The following is a 25,888-nucleotide window of genomic DNA, read 5'->3' on the forward strand; positions in this document are numbered from 1 at the left end:
GGCCCAAAGTGGCTCGAGCAGACTCCAGCTTTAGCTCTACACCATTCACGCTCCGCTTCCACGTTTGATCCACGGCAGTCGCTCAACCTGAGTGTGCAGCCGCTGGGATGGAGGTGATGCTGAGAGATTTACAGACTGAGCAGTAGCGATAGAAGTAACCCTGAAGGCCCTGGAAATGCTGAAGTACATCCTGTGAATTGTTTTTATAGACAGTGCAATGCAGTAACCGGCAGGTGGAGCACTTAAGGTTTGGATGGGAGTGAAACACCTGTGATTGAATCATGAGTACAAAAATGAGCAATTGCTTTAGAGAAAAAAGCTTCTTTGACTTAAGTCGACTGCATGACTCCCAAAGAGCATTTTTGTAAGATACGTCCAATCAGCAAGCTTAAAATTTAGTTGTGTTGCTGCATGAAGTTAAAGACTCTCATTAATAGAAGGCAGATAAAACATTAATCAGTTTAAATCAGCTCACTGTTGAATTCTGGGTCAACTGAGTTCTGCACTTTGCATCTCAATCAGACCTTTCATGCATAATGCAAGTCGCTGGTTTCCATCATGGCGCTCGCTTTTTCTTTTTCAACTGTATCACCAGACTGATTGATGCGGGACGATTCTGCAAAAAAAAAAAAACAAGTGTTTCAGTACAAATGTTCTTATTCCTTTATTTTGTAATGTAGTGGCAGCTCTGAATGACAAATAAGCTATTGTCAAGCTGTGGTTACAATATTGTTAAGGTTTTGAGAAAAAAAGTCTATCAATTACTGGTCTGGGACGGGATACAAACGCTGATTTGTGCCATGAAATTGAGACACATTATACACATCTATCAACCAGCCAATCTCACACCCTGTGTTGCTACATAACGGTCACACTTCTTCCTGTATTGCCCCCAAATGTTGGCATTGCATGGAAATCATGCGCTGCAGAACTGTCCCATGTAGAAGCGATTCCTGGGATGCTGGGCGGCTCCATTTCCGGCCATCTGCGAGGTTTTCCAGTATGTGGCCAGCTGCCGTCTTTGGAAACAATGTTATGACTAAAGTGCTGTATGTGCCAGCTCTGTGCATGGCCTCTGCGTCTTAAAGCCGGCCTGCATTGGCAGGTGTTAAGTCTCAAATGTTCACATCCGTCCAGTGGTATTTGGCAGCATCGTAAATCTACAGTTTACTGTGAAACATACCATTCCTGCTCAGAGAGCGCCTATAAATCAATACTCTGACGTTTGTGAAGAAGCTTGTGAAAGACTCTCATGTGCGGAGGTCATGCATGTAAGTTTTTTCATGTAACTGTGCAGTGGTTTGGTCCTCAGAGCTTAATCAAGTGTATTTTCAAGACAAGGAGGGAGACCATGAAGTGCTCGGGTTATCGCGGGTCAATTGCAGCTCTCTGACTCTCAATCTTTTGAACCCTGTTAGAGCAGCGTAGGGATGATACTCTGCTCAACTCCTGTCACATGTTTGTTGTTAGCATAGCAGCATTAGCTTAATACATTTCTACCAAGAGGGCTGCACGGGCCGGCATGTGTCGGGACCGCTGCTGCTAATTGTCTTACACAAAGAGTCGGGCCGTGCAGACGTTCCCGCCATTGTAAATCCGTTTTTCATGCCTCACCACAGATTGTCTTCCTTTACAAAAGACTCTCTGTTTGGTCGTGTGCCTTTTGCCAGGACTTCAGTGGAGATGCTCCTTCGTAGGAAATGACTTGGTTGGGAGCTGTTCTTGTCAGTGGAAACAACCTCGCTTCACCCGTCCTGTATTTTCCTTTTTGACTCGCCTCGTTCTGCCACACTCGGCTCTGCTCCCCCAGCTTGTCTTTCCTCCTCGTCGCGCCAGCTGCAGCAGGACGAAGTGAAACAAGCCGCGATCAGCCTAATGTGATTCTCATGTATCGACAGCCTCTTAGCCTTGTCTGTTTTCAACTTACATAACCTCTTCATGCTCCTCAAACAACGCCGGGCCTCTTTTCCCCAAACTTTTGGGGCATGTTCTCATAAAGTGGGAGTGTTTTGGGATGTCTTGGCTGTATCCATGGAGAAAACCAAACAGTGATGATTTAGCTGCGAGCCCAGGTTCGGGCACAGAGCCAGCCTCTGATTAAGGCTATTACTTCATAACCAGGCACTGCTGTTTTCTAGGAAAACTCAGAGCATGACATACACCAATAAAGAAATCTTTACAAGAGCTAATGGTGTGGAGGATTGTGCAGCGGACGAGAGGTGCTTCAGTTCGAGTGTGTGTTTGTGTGTGCGTGTGTGTGTGTGGGGGTGTGATAAAGGCTGACATCCCCTGGGTTTCAGACCACTCTGTCTGGACGTGCTCTTGCAGTGCTGCCTTCTTTAATGCTATTCCCCTGCACATCCACTCTCTGTTACATCCATCCGTGCTTTCATCCCTTCACTTGTCCCTTTCTTCATCCTCTCCGCTCTGCTTGCTTTAAGTACATGGACTTTCACTGCCCTGTTGGTTGTCCAAGTGTAATCAATCCAGCAGTCCTGGGTGGTTTGGACGAGCATATAATTCTTTAACAATCAAAATAAGGGTTTTAACCCCGTGCCTTTAGCTGCCTTTCCACCCGAATACTCATCCAAGAGTTACGTATTGAACTAAAGCGTCTGAATGGAGAGTCTTTTACAAAACTTACTCAATACTGTAAAAAAGAACAGTTTTAACATTTGCTTGAGGCAGAGAGGGTTTTCGTCAATAAAGGAGTTGTGCAATAAATGTCAGTCGCATTTGTCAAATAGCTGATGTTGCGACATTTACAGCCTTTTGGGTGAAACGACTGTCCACTGCAACTTCTCCAGAAATGTCACTTCTTGTTGCGGTTTGACAAACTTTACAGTGACAGGACAAGAGATTTGGATGGAGTTCAATCTGTTTCCTGGATTAATTTAATCAGCTGTTTTCACAGTAAACCGCAGATCTCAGACCGTGTGTGCAGTTTGATGCATAAAATCAGGTTTTTCATGCATCCTTTATATTTATTTCACCATAACCACTCTGTACAGTGAGCCACATTGTATTTTAAACTATTACAATACACTTAGTCTGCATGTCAGTGAGTCTCATTATGAAAAGCAACTCAGCACATCATTCTTTTACTGCACTGAAGAACAAATTTGCAGTACTTGTGCTTTTTTTTTCTAAGTGTGGTACTCACAGTGAAATATTGTATTTTTCCTTCTGTTTGCCAGCTGTACTTAAGATTAAGATTTCCCATTCAAAACATGATGATCAGCTTTTAAAATATGATGCTTTTTATAGTCTGAACTACTCAGCAGTATATCATGCAGTTAAAACTGGCTTTAACTGTGCCAGCTACATTAAAATACAGCTTCACAGCAATTTCACGAGTACCATTTTGCTTATAATATGTACAAATGTACTTATACTCGAGTAATATTCCAACGCCTAACATTTTCTCGTAATTGCGCATATTTAAATTGTGCTATTGCTGCATTTTACTTCAGTAAAGGACCTGAATTCTTCTGTGCATGAACAACTTCAGGCTTTCATTATGACTGTATGAGTAAATACACACACACATATATATATTTCCTGCACATTTGCTGTCACTAAAGAGCAAGAAGTAGATTTATCTGCTGAGGAAATTCACCGACTGTAATTCTCATTTCTCAAAGTTTCAAAAGTTATCTCACTCGCTTGACATTTTGACTGAAGGAGCACCTTCATCAAAGCCACTGCTCTTCTCCGTCTTATCTTTTTATCCTGGGGCAACGTTCCTTTATCATAAAATCTACAACATGCGCTCTTTTGTCTGCTTGTCATTTGTTTGGCACTTTCCCTCCTCTCTGCTGCGGTTATCTAACTGTACACAGTCTCCTACATGTGAAATTAAGCGAGCCCACTAGAGACACTCTCACAGGGTCTGGAGTGGGACTTGTCCACCAAGTGGGGCTAATTATGCAAATCCCTGCCTCATCCTCATTGGCCTGGGTCAAAGCTGTAATATTAATGATTAAGGAGTGACAGCAGAAGGAATGGAAAAAGAGGGATTGTGTGGGAGTCCGACGGATTAGAGGAAGAGGCTCCTTCTTCACGTACACCCCGTGTACGTGAAGAAGGAAGAAGGACACACTGTACACATGAGTACGTACAGTACGTGTGTGTACGTTCAGTTTCTTCCCTGGCAGGCGTTCAGCGGGGGAAGAATCAAGCCCTTTATCTCTCAGCAGTCGACACTTCCCGTTTCCACAGCGACAAGCTGCCGCGTAGCTGCAGCATCTGGGTTGTATCCGTGGCGACCTCGGAACCCTGACAGGCCCTAATCTGAAGTCACAGGCCGCAGCAGGCCAGATTCTGTACTCGCTCTGTGCGGATGATCTTTCATATCCATCCTCCAGAGGTCTGAATACCTTCACAGAGATAAAAAAAAAAAAAAAAAAAAAAAAAAAAAAGATGAGCAAATTCCATCAAAGTGGAGACATTTACTGAACTTCCACACGGGGCTTCAGATGAAGTATAATAATAAGGTTAAAGGATTTTTTTAATGATGGTATGCTGCTGGCACTGTCTCAAAAGTGAGATCAAGAACTATTAGCTACTCTCAAGCTAAATGTATTGATGGTCTTTGGAGTTCTTCTAGGATTTGCAGGCTAATGTGGGATTTTAGGAAGGAAATTAGCTTTAAAGTTAATGTTTTTTTCTTTTTTAGGGCCATTTGGACATGAGTAGATTTTAGCTCCCATACATACTTATCTGAACAGGTGATTTTCTATATCAAAAACATTAGCAAGAAGCTACTTCAGTTCGAGACGGGCTGAAATCTGATTCCTCAAACCACATCGAACGGTGGGAGCGAGTCCGTCTCGGCATGTGATCCACGTGTTTGTGTTAGCTTAGCTAGCTAAACCGTTATTGTTGAATTTAACCTGGTGCTCCGTACTTGTTAGTCCTCTCCTGACACGCTTCAGGTGCATGAAGGTTCATGTTGAATTTTAGCTGAAAATAAGTCCGAACAGGGCAGGAGAAAGAGTCTCTTCTCTTAGTTTGGATAGTACTGTGTACACGGAGCTCTGAAGGCTTGTGCAAAGATATTCTCCAGTTACACAGCAGGGTTGATAACAGATGCTCACATGGTCACCCCCCAGCTATGCAGAAGATTTATAGAAAGTCACTTTTTAATGCCGCTAGTTTCAGTAATTACAGGACTGCTTGATGCTTAATGAAATTGCTCTTTCTTCAGATGAACTCGGAGCTACCAGCTAAAAAAATGGCATCTTACTAGAGCTACAAAAAGTCATTTGAGTGGCAGCTGAAAGCAATGATTTCCCATAGCCACAAGGATAACTTTGGCTTTTGCGGTTGCCAAAGCGCCAATCTTCCCAAATCCTGCTTTTTCTTGTCATTCGGGGGGGAAAAAAACGCAGCTCTTGACAAGCCGAGCGCCACGAACACCTGCATGAGTAGCGTGTGAGCGCGTTAGCAGATGTGTGTGATTGTTTTAACAGTCCCCTCCCTCGGATACTGCAGGGCGTCTCATTTAACGAGTGTGTAATGTGTTTTCTGCACTGCTAAGTCATGCAGAGCTCGAGTGCGTCAGTATTGGATCTCTGCGTTAGCGTCGTTAGCTCGGAGCTGCTGAAACCAGAGCTCCTCTATGAAACCGCCTGAGCCTCGAGAGTCCAGAAAGACTGCCAAAACTGAAGCAGGCCAAATCCTCCTCTCCTCTTTCCCTCCCTCCGCTTACTCTCTGTCTATCCTCTTCTCCCCCGTCCCCCTTTTTCCTCTTCCCCATTCCCCAAGCATGAGCAATTCACAGTTAATTCAATTTTCCCCCGGCTGGGCTCACATGGGACAGCATTGGAATTCCGGTTTGTCATGATAAAATGATTACACGGCATTGTGTTTCTCCGGGCGCCTCCCAGCGCATTTATTAGAATCTGTCAGTGTCGATGTAGATCGGCCAGCCAAAGTGCACGTCTCCGCCGCTCCTCCTCGCCACGCCGCTTCCCCTTCCCTCCCCGAAACTGGTTATTCCTTATGAAATACGTCGCTCCTGGCAGACGCATAATCTGATTACATCCGCTAGATTAAAAATATATTGAATTTTTCCCCCCTGTTCTCCTCTCCTCTTCTCCCGTTTTTAACCCCTCTTTCTCCACCTCCTGCCTCCTCTTCCTCGCCCTCTTTTCCGGCCACCTGCCCTCCACAAAGCACTGGTTTGTTTTTCCGCCGGCTTTATTACCTGGAGTTTGACTGATCAGCACTGGCCTTTTTTTAAAATGAGATATGGGGCGGTCGTATCGTCCACCCTCAGTGAGACAGATGCCGATATGCCGATTGATATGTTTTATCATTAATATTTGATATTTCAAAGGCTTTTCCGGACAACACTTGCAGGAGAGGAAAATAATCAGTCCGGTAGCTTGTCATGCAGAGTAAAAACTTACGACTTGCAGGATTTGCTGCAAAGTACGAAATGTTCACAGTCACATCAGCAGGCAGTGATGTATTTAAGAAGACGTCTTTTAAGTGCACTTCTCTGTTCTCTGTCTAATGACCATCACACTAAACGGCCCAGGATGGATTTCATGGGAGCACAGAGTTCATTAGTATGCATGAAATGCTCTCATGTGCACATGATATACAGAAAATGTTTGAAAATAGATGCTAAACATGCACAAGTCAATGCTCGTTAGAGCCAGACTGATGCCAGATTATTAAGATCTCATACCAACGTTGGTTTATTTTAAATGAGAAAAATACAAACAGTGAGATTACGGGCATTAGTTTTTCATGAAGATTCCTCCAGTTTTGAATTGTGGCCAAGATTTGGACGTTTTATTCTAGAAAAACGTTCATTCATATCTGTGATCAATCTCAGGTCACCAGGTTGATGGAGCACACCAGGCAAAACTGATGGAATTGAGATATAAAAGCTGCTCTGTTTGTTTTCTCTTCACCCTTTGCTAAAGTCATTTTGGCATTTTTGTCTTTGTTCGATCCAATTTTCACTGAAAAATCTTTTTCGCCCCAAAAACAGCACAAAACCCCCCAAAAGTTTTCTCGTTAACAGAAACGAGCTCTGATTCTCGTCAGACTCCCTCATCAAAATAAACAAAAGAAATGTTCACCTAGTTTCCATCCAAAATTCATCCATTTCTGATTTTCAAAATAAACAAAAATGAATTTCAGGGGGTTTTTTTTGTTTCTTTTTGAGACATGAAAGGTAAAATCAATCACAGTGAACGACAATAAGAGACCTTCCCGCCTCTGACTGTCGATTCTTTCTTTTCTGCGCGAAGTAAGAAAACGTGAATGAAACGTGATGCTGGAAGTCATGGCTTCAACATGTAGTTTTATTTTCCTGCAGCCTCACCACCTCACATCTCCTCTGTCCCTCCCCCTCCCCTGCCCTCCCCTCCCCTCCTCTCCTGTCTGGATAATATTACAGCTTATTATTTTTCATATTTCCATTCCTCCCTCTGCCCATACCGACCTGTCAGTCAAGCTGTCATGTGTGATTTGGAGCTGTCACTCCGGCTCTGGGGTTCGGGCGTGGGGGCTCCATGGCTTGTTTACTGGGATGTGACTGGAGGTGTCACGCTGAATAAGCCCACCTCACCCTCCTCACCCCTTCCTCCTCATCCTCAAACCCCCCCCCCCCCCCCCTTGCGCCCTGCGGCCGGGCAGCCCCTGTGGCCGTGGTGGTTGGGTGGCTCGTGCCAGGTGGGATGCGGCTAATGACCATCTCGGAGTGCCACCTTCGATTTTGGGTGGTGGGTTTGGCGTATGCGCAGCCTTAGGTGCATGCACGTGAGCGTGTGTGTGTGTGTGTGTGTGTGTGTGTGTGTGTGTGTGTGTGTGTGTGTTGGCGGATGTGCGCACACTCATTCTCTCAGCCAACCAATTACTGTCCCGAGGAGCCGACAGCTGTCGCCACCGTCGTCTTCTCCTTCACCGCCATCTCTCCTCCTCCTCCTCCATACCTCCTCTCAGTTGGCAGGGGGGAGTCAGAGGGGAGTCTCAGCCCTGGGTCCTGCTCCCTCGGGGAGTCATTACACCACTGTGGGACTCTTTCTCTCACACACACACATACAGAAACACACAACTTGTCTCCTCTGTCTCTTTCTATCTATCACTGTGCCACTACACCCTTCAATTAAGCCTGTGGCCGTCGCTGTGGGGATTTGATGCACATTCACGTCAACACACACACACACACACACACACACACACACACTCATCTAATCCTAATGTTCCCTCTATATTTGGCATTACCCGCCTCCCAGATGGGACTCGGCCCATTGGGTTTTTTTATATAATAGAGCCTTGCTGATAGAAGCAGAGTGTATAGAACTGACACTTCATCCTCAGCAGCTCCAAGTTTTGTTTTTCGGACCTTTCTGCACACACCTCCTCCCGATGCGGTCGCCACGGCGGCGCTGATTTGAGCGAGTGTGTTGCCACCGAGGTGCCATCCCTCCGCGGCGCTCCACTATCTCCCCCTCACCACTCTCTTTCTTTATCTGAGACTGTAATACAAACCAGATTGGGCTTATCTCGCTTCTCTCACAACACACACACACACACACACACACACACTCCAAGCTAGCCTTATTCTCACTCTCCTGCTTGCGTCTGCATGTAAACACACACACACTCTGCTAGAGCTTACACGTGCTATCGGTCTCGATCTGTGAGTGGATATGCCAGCTATTTCACTTAACCATGCAGGGTACGAATGTTGGCGGTCGGGGGAAAAAAGAATTTGGAAGAGGCGCGGAATATTTCACTCCAACCGTGAATGCTGTGTATAGATAAGGAGCGCCTCACTCCGAGTGTGTAACTGTTTGTATATACGTGCTCGCACGTGTGTGTCAGTCTTGTAGAGATTTACCTCCGACACACTCGTTAATCACAGAATTCATTAGTCACCGAGTCTCTAATTGTTTACTTTCCCCTGCGGCGGTACAACACAAGGTTGCCGGCCCTCCCTGTTACAATTTTGGAGGAACATAATGGTAAATTAATTTTCCCGGTAGCTCCGATTCGATTAGTCATTTCTGAGTACACTCTATTAGCCGGGAAATTGTGTATTTCGAAGTCAGAACGGAGAATCTGGGTTTGATCGTGTTGCCTACCTGGAAAAAAGACAAAGTAGCAGAGACTGAGGGGGAGACCTGTGAGGAGGGGAGGTGGAGTAATGAGGGATGAGCTGGGGGTCCGCCTCGAGTGGCTCTGTAATGTAGACTGAAGCCTAGAGATAAATTGATCTATTAATAGACCCATAATCTACTAATGAACTCAAATTGATTCACTAACTGGTGGGTACATCAGAAGTGATGCAATAAAACAAACAATTCAAATGAAACGAAACACAACAAAACATTATTTTATTTCATGCATTTGAGTAAATGATTACTAACCTGCAGTCATTTAGACAGGCTGCTCTGCCGGCCTGTCTTTACATGCTTTTAATTATTGTATTTATTGCACATGTTGCCAAAACTCCTTCTGTTTCTTCTCTTTGAAACTGATTCATTTTGCCTCAATCGTGACACACAAACCACAAGAGGAAGTGACCTCTGTGAATCTGCGTTCTGTCAAAAGAGAAATCATGTGTGTGAATTATGGCCTAAATACACCGACTGACTTATCAAACCGCCGCAACAGCAGCTCCGACCTCTTATTTATTTACTGCGCAATAACCCAAAGACATGTTTTATTATTCAGATTTTGCTCACGTGCAAATCAAAATCCGCTGTGAAATTCATTCTTCACAATATTTATATTTATACTCTTTTGTTTGTGCCTTATTTCATGTTTAAATAAGGCACAAGAAGAAATAGAAGAAGCTGTTAAAGACGACAGGAAATGACCCGCTTGTGTGATGTCATTCCTGTCAAAGTGGATTTCAGTAACACGGTGAGAAATGATTCTGAAAACCAAAAACATACAAGTCCAGGCTGGACAGGACGCCTTGTTTGATAATTCGAGCAAAAGGTGTGATTGTTTTATTGTTCACACCTGCCAGTTCAGGGTGACATCACCGCGACAGGTCAAACATGTCGGCCGCTGGCGATGGTTCGACATGCCGAGTCAGCCGAATGGTCGCCGATGAGGGCCGGCTGGAGCCAGGCGGATGAACTGCGGGCGATGTTCGGCCCCTGACGTCGTGGCGTGTCGGGCCCCTGTTTCAGGCCTTTCTGTTCCAGTTTTACGCTCCAGAAACCGGTTTGCGGGCTGGTTTCTGAACCGGTTGCAGCGTTTGACTCGGCAGACAGGAGGAAGCGCAATCCGGAGCGGCGAAGGCTCCTCTGCGAGTCAGCATGTATTCACGTGTGTATTCATGTCACTCGCTGTGTTTTTATGTGTCGCGGCCTGAGCTGCATATGGATGAGCTAACGCGGGGCAATCTGCGCACACGCGAGCACGTCCACTTCTCTCACAGCACTGAAATACAGATGCAATAGACCATATCAGAAGTGAACTTACTGAAACTATGCATTATAGATCAACACACCCTCTCTCTCTCTCACACACACACACACATGCATCCTCCGTCTTCCTCCTTTCAATGAGTCTCCACGCACACTCACGCGCCACATCACAAATGATGGGATTTAAACATCAACAGTATGAAATATTCATGTGTCAGTGCCAGCCACTCGAGCAGAACTACCACCAAGGGGGATTTGCCTTCAGATCTGTGGATACTACTGCATTCATCCCTCTCTCTGCACCCCCCACCCCCCCCTGTTGTGTTGCAGCATCCGGCGCCATTGTCACGCCGTAGCGTTCTTCAGTATTGTTCTAGTTCTCTATGATACCCTCTGTACACTCTCAAGTGTTGTCATGTCTGTGTCTTGGAGGGGTGGGGGGCAAGAGTGGCACCCTCCTACTCGCCCCTCTTTGCTCTCCACTCAACGTGTGGGGAAGACGGGGCAGCGGCGGGCGAGAGAGGGCGACTGAGAATCAGAAGAGAGAGGATTTTGAGTTCAGGACCGGGCGGTTGAAGTGGATTTCAGAGCTCTGTGGTTTGGGAGTTTAAACAAGGTTCACGAAGACGTTAAGAAGTTTATCTTATGCAACACTACCACGACTTCCACCACTAATAATTATAATAACACACATACAGTCTGTGACGGCAGTTCTCGAGAGCCGAGCTACAAAGTGCGACGCACGCAAGATAATCAATTAAAAGCCACAGATTAAAGCAAACACGTCTGGATGAATAAAAGACGAGGATCTGAACCAGTTAACAAATAAAAGATCTTGTAAAATAAATAAAGTTATCTCATATAGAATCAAGTGAAAACAAAGGTACAATCAGGACAGGCTGAGCTTTTCAAACGTTTTCATTTCAAGAGTTCTCGCTGGATTCGCTGTATCGCCGAAGGACGCATGTTTCTGGCAACGTGATTAGTAAACTCACCGTCTGTTTCAATTTACTTCATTCCATGAGGATAATTTACTCAGCATCAATAAAGCTTCCCAGGGAGTCTTTGCCACGTACGTATATTAACAACAAAACAATAAAAACACCGACATCGAGCTGCAGCGGCGCCGGAAAAGCTGCATTTTGGGAAAACAAGTGACCACAAGCAGCGATGTCCGCCTCCGTCACGTGATGTAGTTAAACTGGATTTCAGTGACATGGAAAGGACGAGTGAAGCATCATTTTATTGGCTGGATTCTGTTCACACCAGTATGACATCACTGTTGCAGATTTTCCAGGAAGTAGAGGTGTTGATTTCATTGGCAGAAAGTTACAGCTGCTCTGGGTTAAGCTTTGAAATGTTGCCCTTCGTGGCCACGCCCCTTTAATGATGTCACAACAGGTGTTTACAGCTAATGGAGAACACCTGCTGTGACATCACTGATTGTACAGTTTGAGACGATGTTGTTTCCACGACACGCGTACTAAACAACACGAAATGAGAATGTCTTCCTCAGACTGGTGACTAATCGTCTCAATATTGTACATGAGTAAACAAAGCCGGCTAAAAATTCGGCCTGAAGGGTAAAACTAAAGCAACACAAGGTTTAAAAAGTTTGAGGAGTTGAGGAGAGAAAGCTGCAGAGTAAAAAAAAAAAGGCAGAAAAGTTTGATAGCTGACAGAAAGTGAGTGTGATGGAGTATACCGAGACACAAAGAGAGCCAATCGGGGGACCGGGGAGTCAGATGTGGGTCCAGTGGTCATTGTTCCTCCGGAGATTCATCCCTTTTTCCATTTAAAAGATGTGATTACGCCGCAACAATGCGCGCACGCTGTTTCACGCACGCGCTGCCGGCGGTGGTGATCCAATTTAGGAGGTTAGAAGGGAGGGATAAGGAGATAGAGGGAGCAAAGGGGGGGGTGAAAGGCAGCCATGTAGGAGATGGGAGGAAGAAGAGGAGGAGAGCTCTCTCTCTCTCTCTCTCGCTCGCTCTCGTTTGTCATTCTGTCGGCGCCGTATGCAGATGAGGAGCTAATATGATATCTCTGCTGATGGATGTTTAAAATGATACGGCAACCCTGAGCAGCCTCGCCGCATGCTGCCTGCCGCCGAGGGTGTGCGCATCACTTAGTGAAAACTGCATCCGAATCAGTGCAGCGGTGACGCCCAAAACTTTCTTCTTGTTCTTCGAGTTTGTTACGACTTGGATGTTGTTTTTCATCGTCTTCTCAGGTTACCTCAGAACATGTTGCTACGACGACGTAAATGACAGAATCATGACGACCACGAGCCATCAGAGGATTGTACACGACAGATTGATTCATCTTTGATCAGGCGCATTTTACGTAGATTTAAACTTCTATTTAAACTACAAATAAAGTGGTTTTAGGTCATGTGACTGCTCCTGTTTCCCACCTGTTTGACTCTCGGTCCTGATGTTGCCACGTTCCAGCATCTCAGTTGACCAATAGAAACAGTGGCCGAAACTAAAACTGAATTTGCGACTAATTCCCACTGATTCCTTCCATTATCGATTAACCAGTGAATCATTTAGTCCTCAAAATGTCAAACAATAATGAGACGTTCCCAGCAGACGAGCGCAGAAAAAGGCAGCACATCGTCACTGTGGAGAAGCAGCAACCGGTCCTATAGATCTATAAACCTCTCCTGTCTGTGTGATAAGTATGACAGCCAGCTGCTGTTTAGCTTAGCTTAGCACAAAGACTGGAAACGGGGGGAAACAGCTAGCCTGGCTCCTGCCGACACCTCTAAAGCTCACTCAGTAAGTCAAACTATTTTGTTTGTTTTGTTCATGCAAAAACTGGAGTGAAGGCTCCAGGGATCTTGTTGTCGCCCTGCGGTTGCCAGGCAACCAGCAGCGATTCCAGGAAGTCACTGCACCTGGCCAGGAAATAGTCTGGCACATAAACCCATCGTAAAAGCTCCTTTTGTTGCGCTGTAATAACATCAGCTGCTTGATTAATCAATTAATTTAAAGCATTAGAATACTTTTCAGCACTGTTAACTGTAATTTGTGTTCGGAGGTGCTTCATAATAGAGAGTGAAATGCACATCGACGGCTTGCTGTGGTGAAACCTGGTTTGTGCGGATCAATATTCAGTCAAACTGCATAATATCCATCACGTTAAAGGTCAAGATAGTCGCGGCCATCGCACGAGCAATCGCTGCTGCTGACAAAAAAAAATAATAGTTTCACATCTGCAGCAGTGTGAGTCCGTGCATCAGTCTGTGCATTTTTCCACATTGTCATGGTGGTAATGAGAAGTGGGGGTGGTAGTGAAGAGTGGGGGGGGCAGGACTGATTGGATTCTCCACAGACTTCATTAGTTAAAACAAAGCCAGTTGTCCATTTGGGCTCTTTCACAGCCTAATTGATATTGATTTACTGATTTGCTCAAGGGTGATTTAAAAGCATGTTTGGTGCTGTCGTCAATGCTGCTTTTCCTGCGCTCTCGCTCTGTCTCTCTCTGATGGCATTAGCGCTCCAGAAACTCGCGGCGAGGGGGATTTTTTGGCTTTCTGGTGACGTGTGTTTTCCTCCCACTGGCTGACGTTTTCTCTTCCAATCGGTCTTAACAGCCGTGTGTCTCTACACGCCGTCTCCTCCCACTTTGTCGCCTTGTTGCCGTCGCATTATTTTACGACATAATGAGAAAAGCTGAGGGAGGTAATTCTCGTTTCTACCTAATTTCCCTCCATGATCCAGGCTTGTCAGTGCAAGGAATTAGTGAGGGTTATCTTTTCGTCGTGGACTCTTCAGCCGCGATAGCGCTGATAGATCGTCGCCATCCCCGCAACTGGATAATGATAGTTATCATAAATGGTTAGCGGTTGGCTAAGTGAAGCGTTGAGATCAATGGCAGTGGTGTTAGTGGTAAAATGAAGGAGGCCTTTTATCAAGTTGATGGATGGCAGGCCTGTCTTTAATGTGACATGTTATGATCATATCAATTTGTCCTCAGTTCTCATAGACATCACTTTATTGCCTCTCCGTCTCTCACAGTCCATCACCCCACACTGTAAATTCAGACTTGAAATGGCAGCGTGCCACAACGCTCCATAAACCGGCCATTTCTCTTCCTCTGCTGCCATCCTTCCTTCTCTCGTCCACCTTTTTTTTCTTTCTGGCTTCTGCTCTTTCCCTCTCTTTAATCCACCTGCTCTTCACTCTATTTTGATACCTCTCTTTCTCTGTTTACTGTCCCCCTCCCCTCGGTCCTTGACAGGCGTCGGCAGACAGCCTGAACGAAAGAGTGAAGGAATCAGACCGGGATTAAAATGTAATATCAGACTATTAAAGAGATTAGTGGTCGAGATTTGGCCGTCTGAGCCGCCCCCCAATCTGATGAACTGGCATTCATGATATTGATTTATTCCCCGGCTGCTTTTATCGTCGCACGTTCACGTGGACGGCGATAGATCTGATACGGTGGCCTTTTATGAGGCACCTTGTCACCGGTGCCTTTGCGCTAAGCAACCGCCGCCCGGCTGCCAGGAATGATTGTTTATGGAAGTGAAGTTTATCCATCAAATCGGTAGTTCTGAAAGCGCAGCAGCAGGAGGACGGATGAGGACGTGACTGATTTCCATTTCTCAAGTGGACAAAAGGAAGGTCCTGGTATTAAAGCTGCTAATGAAAGCTTCAGATGGAACAGCATCGCCACAAAAGAGCCTTAATTATTTCCAATTATGACAAACCATCATTTCAGCTCAATTATGCTGCACATCCGTCAAGGCTAACAAGGTAGCAGGATGTGATTGAGGTTCCCTATTAGCCTCTCTGTCAGCACCTTTGCAAAGAGCCATGAGCATCACTAGCCGGGATCAACGGAGAACATTTGTAGCTCTCAGATTCTTCTCTCCATTCATGCTTTTTCACGTCCATTTGTTGTCACCTGATCCTGACTCAAGTCCGCCGTCCGTGCATCCACCTCTGCGCGCCTCCGTTGATGCATCCATTCAAACCTCTTGTCAGTTGGATGCTCCACCAAGTGCCCCCGCAGGTATTTTCAAGAACAAGAACAGTCACATGAGGTTTTTGATGGTGGCCACAGTACAGCTGGAGTCGTCGGCTGGTCCTCGCAATACAGTTTGACTTTGAGACTGCGGTTTATAGTAGCATGTCATCGCTTTCTGATTGGCTGGAAGCTGTTTTTACATCTTTACCAAGGACACCGACAGTGTAACCGCTGCTCTGAATGTGATTCTTAAAGCTTATTAAACAGCACATCATCTTATTGTGGATGACGATTTGAACAAAGGGACCGTAGTATAAGCATGATTTACACTCGAAGGTGTCCTGATAGTGATGATAGTGAGGGTGTTCTCATGGACATGGTCTGAGACAAAATCACGTGATTGCTAATGAAAATGCTAACGAATTGTCAAACCCACTGTCAAAGATAATTTGCCTTCAATAACAGCGCATATGAGCATTTTGTCATCTGTTAACTCTCTGCTCAAGTTTAGGCAACAAGAACTACTTTGAGGTTTGAGGTCCAGGAAGGATTGTGGTCATGGTTTGAAGAAACCAGCGTTGGTAAAAGATGCAAACTGCAGCCTTTGGTGTCAAAGTCTCGCACTTTGTGCAACCAGCCATCATTCCACCTCCTCTCTGCGTCATTTGCAGCGTGTACGAACTTCATTTATAATTGCTACTGACATTAAACATTCAGTACGTCATTGCAGCAACCGTTGCTGTTATTCTTTTGCTGAGGACGGTCCTTCAGAACAGTTGTTGTGCATTATGAAACACACTCAGGCAGAAGCCGATTTATGTTTCTTATTACCCGTCATGTAAAATGTTATTAATTCAGATTCATGTTTGCTGTAATTAACTTTGTAAAATTACTTGTAATAACTTTTGAGACCATAAACGCAAAAAAAAGCGCTCACAGTCAGCTGTTACGCTGAATATTCTCCTTCTAGCCCTACTTCTCACATCTAATTTTCCCCTCTATCCCGTCTCCTCCAACCTCCGTCCTCCTTCCATGTTCACTTTGCACCATCCTATCATCCGGCCAACCGGTAATGGCCTCGCTCTCGGCGCCACACGCGCTGGCATCGTATGCGTCGCCCCAATCACAACCTTAATGCATCTCAATTTAAGCACTGTTGTAGCACGCACATGCACAGCCCTCTCTCCCCGTCTCTCTCCGACACACACACACACATGCAGAGTTTATTGTGTTGCGAGCGGCGACGGGTCGGGGCGGGCGGCATCAGTAATGCGTGACGCGTGCCTCCATAACGCCGGCCTCATTTGCATGTGTGAGGAGGTCTGGGCTAATGGAGCTGATCTGTTGCGCTGTTATTAAATGGGAAAGAGAAGGGGAGGCGGGGGGGGGAGGAGGAAGAGACAAAAAGGAGGTCTTCTCTCCTCTCCCAGAGGCATGATGGATGATTCAGGAGTCTCTCCTTCACTGAGTTTGGGTTGTTGTACAATTTGCAGCGGTCACACAGCAACACACACACATAAGGTATGCATGTGTGTGTGTGTGTGTGTGTAAGCGTGCTGCAGCCAGCCTGCAGACCCTTTGAACATCACAGGGTAAATGAGGCCTAACACACTCCTACCACTTCTCCCTTTTGTCGACCCTTTACCGCTCAGGTCGTTTCTCTCGCTGCATTTAAATGTCCTCAATATGTCACACATGCATGCATGAACGCATGCACCCTGCTAACACACATGCACCCGCTCGTGTGCGCACACACACACACACACAGAGTAAATGAAGCCTGTTGGGGCATTTGTTTCAGACCCTTTTTATAGCGCACACATGCACAGTTTTACTGCTGCGTGTTGCACTGTAATGGCCATTTCCCAGCAATGCCAGCATCAAACTGTGGAGCAGTTCCATTTCAAATGCTGATTGAATAGACTGTAAAATAATGTTTTATTATTGCACGAGTTTCCACACTGAAATCAACAATCGTGATGTTTTATTTTTCATTATGAATTGCGGTTAGCATGTATTAGCATGTGGGGAAAATTAGCAGATCTAGGTTCATTTGTTTGTTTGTTTCGTTCACTGCTGTATCACAGCACCTTAAGATAATACATATATACAGTCTAATATAAGAAAATACAGTTAATGCCACCAACCTTTAAGATTTCAAGGAAGTAGATGTGGAAGATTTTTCTTTTAAATAAACAAAATCAGCATTTAAAAGCAATAAATGAGTAATTTTGCAGCAGCATCCACACATGCGAAGCTACTTTTCTCGTCACGAGTTAAGAGCTCAAACTTCGATGGAAAATAAAATGTGTGTGTCTGTCTCCTGAGCAGGGCTGTGTGGTGAGCCTCAATACTTCATGAGTGCTGAGCGAAATGTGTCCATAGCAGCGAGTGTCTCAGCTGTTGTTGGCGTAAAGTATTGAGCATAAAAAACGTGAAACCTTTCTAGATTTGCTCTCATCTGTGTTTAAAACCGATTTATACTCCCCAAACTAAGATGTCGAAGAAAGGATGCTTTTAATAGCTGAACTAAACCTCTTTTCTTGCAAAGAAGCTGGATTCACGACACCAGCGAGCTGAGAATCCATCTTGCCAGGCGTCAGGTTGTTCGCTCATGGCTGAACCAATCAGCATCCTTTGAGGAGCCACTGGCAGGTGCAGGCGAAAGCAACAATGGCGTCTCCTGAAGAGGTTAGCGTAGATGCTGCTGTAGCATCGGTTACATCAGACCTGGAGAGCATATCTGAAAGCTTCGCTCTCCTACTCCGTCACGTGGTTTGATTGGTGATTGGCTGAAGCGATAGACGGATGGTTCATCCAATCACCTGCCAAGTATTTTCTGAAAGTGCCCGCCCCTTTTTCTGACAGCCTCCATCAACGACTTCCCAGATGGTTCAATGCATCATGTCACCAAATCTCAGGTGTTTGCATTGAAACTTGTCAAAGGTCGTCACTCAGCAGCTTTGTTTTTGACAGCTGGCTGTAGAAAGTATGTTTCTTCCTCACTGGTGGTGAATGGAGGCTGCAGGTTCTGGCCGTCCACAATAGTTTTGCCAACATGTGGCTGAATGCGCTGCTTCTGGCAGTGTTTCAGGGTGCACATGAGGACGATAGCATGACATGGAGGAAGTCCATTTATCCTTTGTTTGTTTGTTTGTTTGTCTGATTTCCTGGTACATGCTAAGTATGGATGTTGCAGGACTGGTTTGCAAAGTTTCTTTCCCCTGAAACCTTTAAAATCTTGTCGCCATTAAAAAAACCTTTGATCCTAACAGTTCCGCACATGAACACGTGTGAGTCAGTGCTTTTATCAACCGTTGAGTCACTCCGAGTTGCGTCTTTCCCGGCGCACCAGCACACACCGTGAATGCAGCATCTGTCAGAGGATGATTAATGAAATGGCAGCCCGACGGTGTCGCTCAGGTCTCGATTTCATCCAATCCTCAGCCCCCCTCGGCACATTGGCGCCGCCATCTACGGGACTCATCCTCCAATGGGAGAGTTTAGATCCACCTGGAGGCGGGCCAGCAGCCCACATCTGACATCATCTTAAGACCTGGCACAGTTTGGCAGGATGACACTGTCTGTCACACACACACACACACACACACACACACACACGCACCCACCTGCAAAGGAGATAAGATTAAGATGAAGAAAGAAGTGGGAAGGCTTGGGAGGTGTGAAAGTCAAGTGCGTGAATGTATTTATCGGTGTTTAAAGACGGCGTCCTCCGTGCTGGACGTGTTGATTGGTTGGGGATTGTGGCTGCGGTATGTGAAGCCGGTTGTGTACATGTGAAAAGCAGGATGGCAGGTGAGAAGGAGAGAAGTGTTAAAAACCGAGAGTGTTAGAATGGCACAGATGGGCTGCAGAGACGAGGACGATGAAGGGGAGAAAAGCATTTTGGAGGAGAGAGAAAGAGCCGGCTCGAGCGTCTCTGCTGTCGTTTGGAACGATCGGGTATCAAACTGAACAGTCCATCGATCAGACAATCAGCAAAACACTATTTGACAACAGTTTTGATGACACGTTAATCATTTAAGCTCTGGATTTTCTTTGTGTTGTATAATTATAAGTAATATCTTTTGGTTTGGAACCGGTAGCCAGACAAAATATTGCAGCGTAACACAGCAGTGCTAGCTTCATGAAGGTTATCATTCATTATACAGAGCCGTGTACTGTCACTGATATGAATGGGGTGGACAGAATAATAGAAACATGCCAGAATAATACAACACAACTCAACTGCAGCCTCTACAAGGAGCATAAAGTTGAATCAACATCATAACCTTCATGAATGTGGGATTGTTGTGTCAGTTTTGGCAAATGAACAGTCGATGCTAAAGCTGCAAACATCCATGCATTCAGGTTAGCATTCAGGTTAGCACTGCTTTTATGCTGTAACCTGATTTCTCACATGTCATAACCTTGAGAAACCTGATTTCCATAACCAGGATTGAGAGAAACCAGAATTCTGAGGCTGGATTTCTTTTCTTGGCCATGTTTAATCCCAACCTGCTGGTTTCTGCTGGGTCTTTACAAGAAAACACCACAAAATCCACAAACACAAGTATATTCATCTTGATTGTTCTATGGCGGAGGAAATCTCGGATATCTCAAAACCTCAACCTAAACAGTCTAAATGTAGGTGCACCGACCCTTTAAAACCCAAAATCCAAACACCAGAAAGATGGATAACAGCTTCATGTGGTCTCAGTGAAGTTCAGGCACATGGCGCTGCAGGTTTTGCAGTAACCAGGTTACTGCAGTGCATGTGAACTCATTCTCTGATTTCCCTCTAACCTGATTTCTCCCAGTAACCTGGTTTCTTGTGCCGTTAATAATGAGTTAACATCAGTCCCAAAAGAGCATCAACACGGTGTCGCATGTTTCACGCCCTGGTAGAGGCATCCATGTCACTTCCAATATCTGTTTGTGTGCGTGTTTATTAAAAAGCGAGAGGTGGAGGCGGTGGGGGGGTGAGCACTTTAAAAGCTCCGACGTGGGAATGCTGTTGTCATCGATGGTGTTTAGAAGTGTGGTGACAGCTGGCTCCTTCATGTAGCACTGATGCACAGTGTGTGTGTGTGTCCAGATACGGCGGTGGTACTCGCCGGGTGCCTCCACCTGCTTCGCGGTGGCTCTGGCGCCGTCGCCCGAGGAGTCCCTCATGTTTCAGCTCCGTTTTACGTCTCCGCCAGGCCCGCGGCGGCGTGAGACCTGCAGAAGTTTGTGCTCGGGTTCGGCCAAAAAGCTGTCCGTCGTGAAGCATAAAGTCTGGCTGCCTTCCACCTGGACGCCGTTGTCCCATCTGCTTCCATCCCGCTGATCAATTCTGACCAAAATCTTGTCGGCTCGGCTTTTGCGGACAACAAGGGGCAACTGATATCCTCGAAATCAGAGCGTTTTTTTTCTGCTTTAAACAGAATTCTGATTCTGTAAAGACGTGTTTGTTTTTGAAGCAGCTAATTCTATTCAGAGGAAAATGTTGAAAGGGGAAGATAATGTCCAGACCTTAAATGTTTTTTTAAAAAAACATAAAGTTTTCACAGTCATTTTTTTAAAAAAAAGCTTTTTTTCCACGCAAATGTTCTGTAAAAACCTTGTATCGCCACTTTGTTTTTGAGGTAATCCTGCTGGATTTTAAAGGCAGAGCTGGATTATTGCTTCCAAACATTTCTATTAGCATTTGGCTAACATAACAAAGTTTCTGCTGGACTGTGAAACAGTCACCAAAACAATTTAGAGAGAAGTAATCCAGATATTTAATCCAGCCCAGCTTTATGAGAAGCCAGAGAAGAAGAAGATGAAGAAGAAGAAGGGGGCCGTTAGCATTAGCAGAGCTAGCCGGCGTTACGAGAGAGAAGTAAAAGAAACTTCCCACGGTCGCAGCAGAGGCCGCGCTGTTTGACTGACAGCTCGTCTCTGGGAACAGCAAAGCACAAACAGACCGCAGTGACGAGCGCTCATGTGACCAGATGCAGAGATTATTTTTCAAAAACAAATCCTGAACATGGAAGCGGAGCTGCAAGAGTCCATGCAATTCCACTTTTGTTGTTCACCGTCTTCTCTCAGCAAGAGCGAGAAGCGAGTTATTTCCACAGTAAATGACTTTTTAAATGAACGTTTTTCCAGGTTGGATCAGCTTCGGGCAGATAATTTACAGATTCAAACGTCCAGCACGTCTTGAATGTGAGCTATCATCATCCTCGGCTATATATCAACCCCACGAGAGGAGCTCTTGGACGTTTCGCTGTCTTCGGTGTCACCACACTCACGAAGTCACTCTAATGAAGTTTTATTAGCGTCTTTATAACCGGTTCTGTTGCATTTACGCTGCAGCTAATGTTTAATGTCCAGCTGTTAAGTCAGAGGAAGCGTGGAGTGCAAACGTTTTGCTTGTGTGGAAGTATGTGGACTCAGAAATATGAGAGATGCCGTGTGTAGTGGAGTTTTATGTGTCGTACTTTATGAGTGTCGTCCTTGTAGGTGTGTGTGTGTGTGTGTGTGTGTGGTGTGTGAACCTGAGTGCGAGCAGTGTGTGTTTGATGTTCCATTTACCCTTTTTCATAATTCATGGCATTGGGAAAATGGACTGAAGCGGAGGTGGCTGGTGTGTGTGTGTGTGTGTGTGTGTGTGTGTGTAGCAGGATAACAGGATGAGTGTTCTGTGGTCGGAGATGAAACAGACAAAAGTGTGTCTTTGAAATGCAAAGAGTGACGATAGCAGTGATTGGCCACTGTGTTGAGGAGGAGCAAGGAGTTTTTTCTCAGCATTTCATCATGATGCACACACACACACACACACACACACACACTTTCTCTCTCTCACACACACACACACACACACACTGGTTATTAATGACAGCACTGTTAATTCATTATTATTTTATTTACCTCTGTGACATAAAACCCGGGCTAATTCAGTGCAGCTCTGAGCTCTGGGGGCTTTTGTGTGTTTGTGTGTCTGTGTTGCATTGAGTGTAATGCTGGCTCACACACACACACACACACACACACACACTCAGACACACTGTCTAGTGGTGGGGCCTGGGGACCAATTTATTTACATGCAGTGGAAGAGGAACAGAGGATTGGAGGAAGGGATAAAACAAAAAGGGAAGGAGAGAGAACGAGGAAACAGCAGGGAATTACAGAGAAAACCCAGTGGAACGAACAAGTTTCTCTGCTGTTCCCAAGGACAGACAAGACCAATTTACTATTTAGATCGCTGTGTGTGTGTGTGTGTGTGTGTGTTTGTGTGTGTGTGTGTGTGTGTGTTTTGTTTTGCCTGTATCTTGTGTGATTTGTATCATATTTCCAGCTGAAGCTGCAGAGCTGCTGTGCATGTATCCAGGCAGCGTGGGTGGAGGACAGGGCCTCATTCCTGTAATATATATAATGCATACAGTGTGTTCATATGTGGCGTCATTGTGTCATCTTTCTCTCTTTTTAAATGATACAGTGAAAGTATTCTGATAGAAATTTGTTTTGCGATATTTTTAGGAGCTTTGTCACTTCCAGCCTCCGGTGACAGCAGGTTGTCATCAGCGTAAAACGAGAGAATAATTAAAGGGAATGAGATGTTTGGCTTTGTCAACACTTTGGCAATTAATGTGAATGAATGTTTTTAGCAAAACTGTTCACTTTTTGTCACCTTGGTTATATATTTTTTTTAATATTTGTTTTTATTTTTTAAGGTTATTTTTCCACACAGCTTTTCACAAATCATCTCTTTTTCTTGCCTTGCAGGCAGGACGCCAGTGACCTCTCTGGACCGATACAAAGGTACTGTTATACATCTTTTATTCTTATTCTCTTTCCCCTCACTCCTTCTCTTCCCTTCGGCCTCATCCTCAATGAGGCATGCAGCAAATCTCCAGGCTTCGGGCCAAACGCTGACTACATCAACAGGCGTTTTCCCTTCAGCGCTCGAGTGGTGTCGGCGGTGTTGTTCGGGGGGCGACGTAGAAGGACAGGACGGAGACGAGATGAGGCGGTGGGCAGGCAGAGAGGGAACTAAAGGGACGAAGAAAAGGGAAATTGGAAAGGAGAGATGTGAGATCTGCGGCCGAGGAGGGTCATTAAACCAAACCCTTCGGCGACAGAGCGACAGATCAAGCGAGGGGAGAAGAAGGTTTAAATAAGGGCCGATCTTAAAATAGCACTACCTATTTCTCATCTGAGGCAGAATTAACAGGAAAAGGACGAATATCCTGCCCTGAAAACCATCAGCGCCCCCTCCCCCATTTCTCCCAACATGGAGAGAGAGCGAAAAAGAGAAGGACACTTTATCACCTGCTCCATCCAGTTATCATTATAAGAACGCTCATAAAGAATTATAATGCAGCTGTAATGCTTGATGATCTGGGTTATAACGCTCACTGTTGCAACACTCGTTAAATATTACAGTTAGAGTGATCGACAAGCGTTGATGATCCTAAAGGCCCTAATAATAGAACGTCTCATAAACATTATAGGATCCATAACGCGTCAGCAGATGTGGCTGCAAGTCATTAACTGTTCGAACTCGTTAGGTTTGTTGTTGTTTGGGTTTGAGGTTGTATTCTGGGTGAAGGGACCCTTTAAATACTGAGTGGATTCTCTTTTATTTGTGCGTTTTTTGAACCAAGTCTTGTACGTCAGCGCGGTCGCATCTGTTTCAGAGGACAAATAAACAACACGATGCCTCAGATATCGCACCAGATAAAACCTCAGCCGTGAGTTCGGACTGGTTCGGACTGAGCAGACAAACAATAAAGAAATGTTGCGTAGAGGAAATTGTGAGCATGGTCTCTCCAAAGCTTCTCCGTACGATGCAAAGGTGATGAAATGTGCATCGGCGGAGTGGAGCCAGCTTTAAGACCCGGCAAATTCAGCCAGTCTGTAATGAAATGAACTGCGTCTAATGGCTCATGGTGGGAAACCCATTTAAAAACTCTTAAATATGGAGGATTTGCAGCAGTAATGTAAAGAATATGCGATTTTAATGGGCTGTATCATGTGCGACCACTGATGTAGTCCTTAGAGAAATGTAACTTTTATGTTATTAATCGTTGTTTTCATCGATTTTACCTTTGAATACGACGGCGCGGGAAGAAAAACGGATAAATGCGATGATCAATTCTGCAAAAGTCTGCATCATTTTCTCAGAACGGAAGTGGATGATATTGATGTTTAATAATAAAGTCCCCGTATAGTGTCGGTCTGAAGCTTCTCCTGATGGTATTCATGGGAGCCCAGCAGGTAAATCAGCTCAGATCGAAAACAAGCTCCTGCACAGCGGAGAAGAAGCAAAACACGGGAGGAAAAAGAACGAGACGATGACTGTGGCTGTGAATAATTAGGCAAAATAGTTTGCTTTTGTTTTTCTCTCTGATTGGAGAAAACAGGCGAGGCTGTGACTGGCGCATGAGCTCACACACACACACACACACACACACAAACGACGTGTGTTACACACTAATCCGCCACGCAGCTGCGTCATTCCAGAACGTGTGTTTACTTCCTCTCTGCCTTCACCGCCGCCGCCGCCGCCGCCGCCGACCCCCCACAATCCCCTGCAAACACACACACACACACACACAATCACACAAAAGAGAACTGGGCGTGTAATTTGATCCTGTGCGCTCTCCTCCTCTAATGAAGCTCTCTGGCGGTTTGACTGACACCCGGCTCGTTATTTAAGCGTCTGTTTTGGGCCGGGAGGAGGAAGAGGAGCCGGGAGGAGGAGGAGGAGGAGGAGGAGGAGGAGGAGGAGGAGGAAGGGGGGGTTTGGGAGACAGAGATAGGGAAAGTGGAGACAAGGGAGCTGAAAGAGAGGATGGGGTAAGGAATGGCGAGGATGGGGACGGATAAACGGACAACAGGAAATGAAAACAGGCTGCAAAGGTGGAGCAGGGGTGGAGGAAAAGAGGGTCGCGGGAGTCGTAGGGAGCAGGAGGAAAACATGGAGTTCAAAAAAAGAGAGGACAACAACAATCAAGATGGTTTGGGAGGAGGAAGAGCTGATGCCGGAAACAGGGGTGATAAAGGGTGTGAAGCGTGTGTGTGTGTGTGCGTGTGTGTGTGTGTGTGTGTGTGTGTGTGTGTGTGTGTGTGTGTGTGTGTGTGTGTGGGTATAATTGCAGGTCTTTGTGCTGATAATGTTCTTTGAAGGCACACAGCTGATAATTAGCGAGCGTGGCTCCGCAGATGCCTTTCAGCATCGGTCATTATGAGCCGCAAACCCGCTATTGGCTCTGACACGACCTCCTGAGACGGGCAGGACGCCGCGCCCGTGCACGCACGCGCCCCCTCACGTGAACAGAGATGCACAAATCGGCGTGAACAAGCGTTGATTAGTGTATGAATAGCATCGGCTCACGAGTGGAACAGATACAACGGCTCTCTGAAGGCCTCGGGTTCCTGTCTGGCACGAGGGCTACAGGTGTGTGTGAGACGCACAAGTGCACACACACACTTCCTGTTTACGGAGCCAGACACACATAGACAGC

The 25,888-nt window shown here is 45.7% G+C and overlaps 1 protein-coding gene across 9 annotated transcripts in view; it reads left to right on the forward strand.

Moving 5' to 3' along the window:
• celf2 (cugbp, Elav-like family member 2) overlaps window positions 1–25,888 on the forward strand; it is a 186,782-nt gene that overhangs the window by 15,990 nt on the left and 144,904 nt on the right. For all 9 annotated transcript variants that reach the window (XM_041964181.1, XM_041964183.1, XM_041964182.1 and 6 more), the window contains exon 2: window positions 23,145–23,180. In XM_041964181.1, coding sequence (XP_041820115.1) covers window positions 23,145–23,180 — 36 coding nt within the window. The remainder of the gene's footprint in view (window positions 1–23,144; window positions 23,181–25,888) is intronic.

Source organism: Chelmon rostratus, chromosome 22, assembly GCF_017976325.1.
Source record: "Chelmon rostratus isolate fCheRos1 chromosome 22, fCheRos1.pri, whole genome shotgun sequence".
NCBI classification, from domain to species: Eukaryota; Metazoa; Chordata; class Actinopteri; order Chaetodontiformes; family Chaetodontidae; genus Chelmon; species Chelmon rostratus.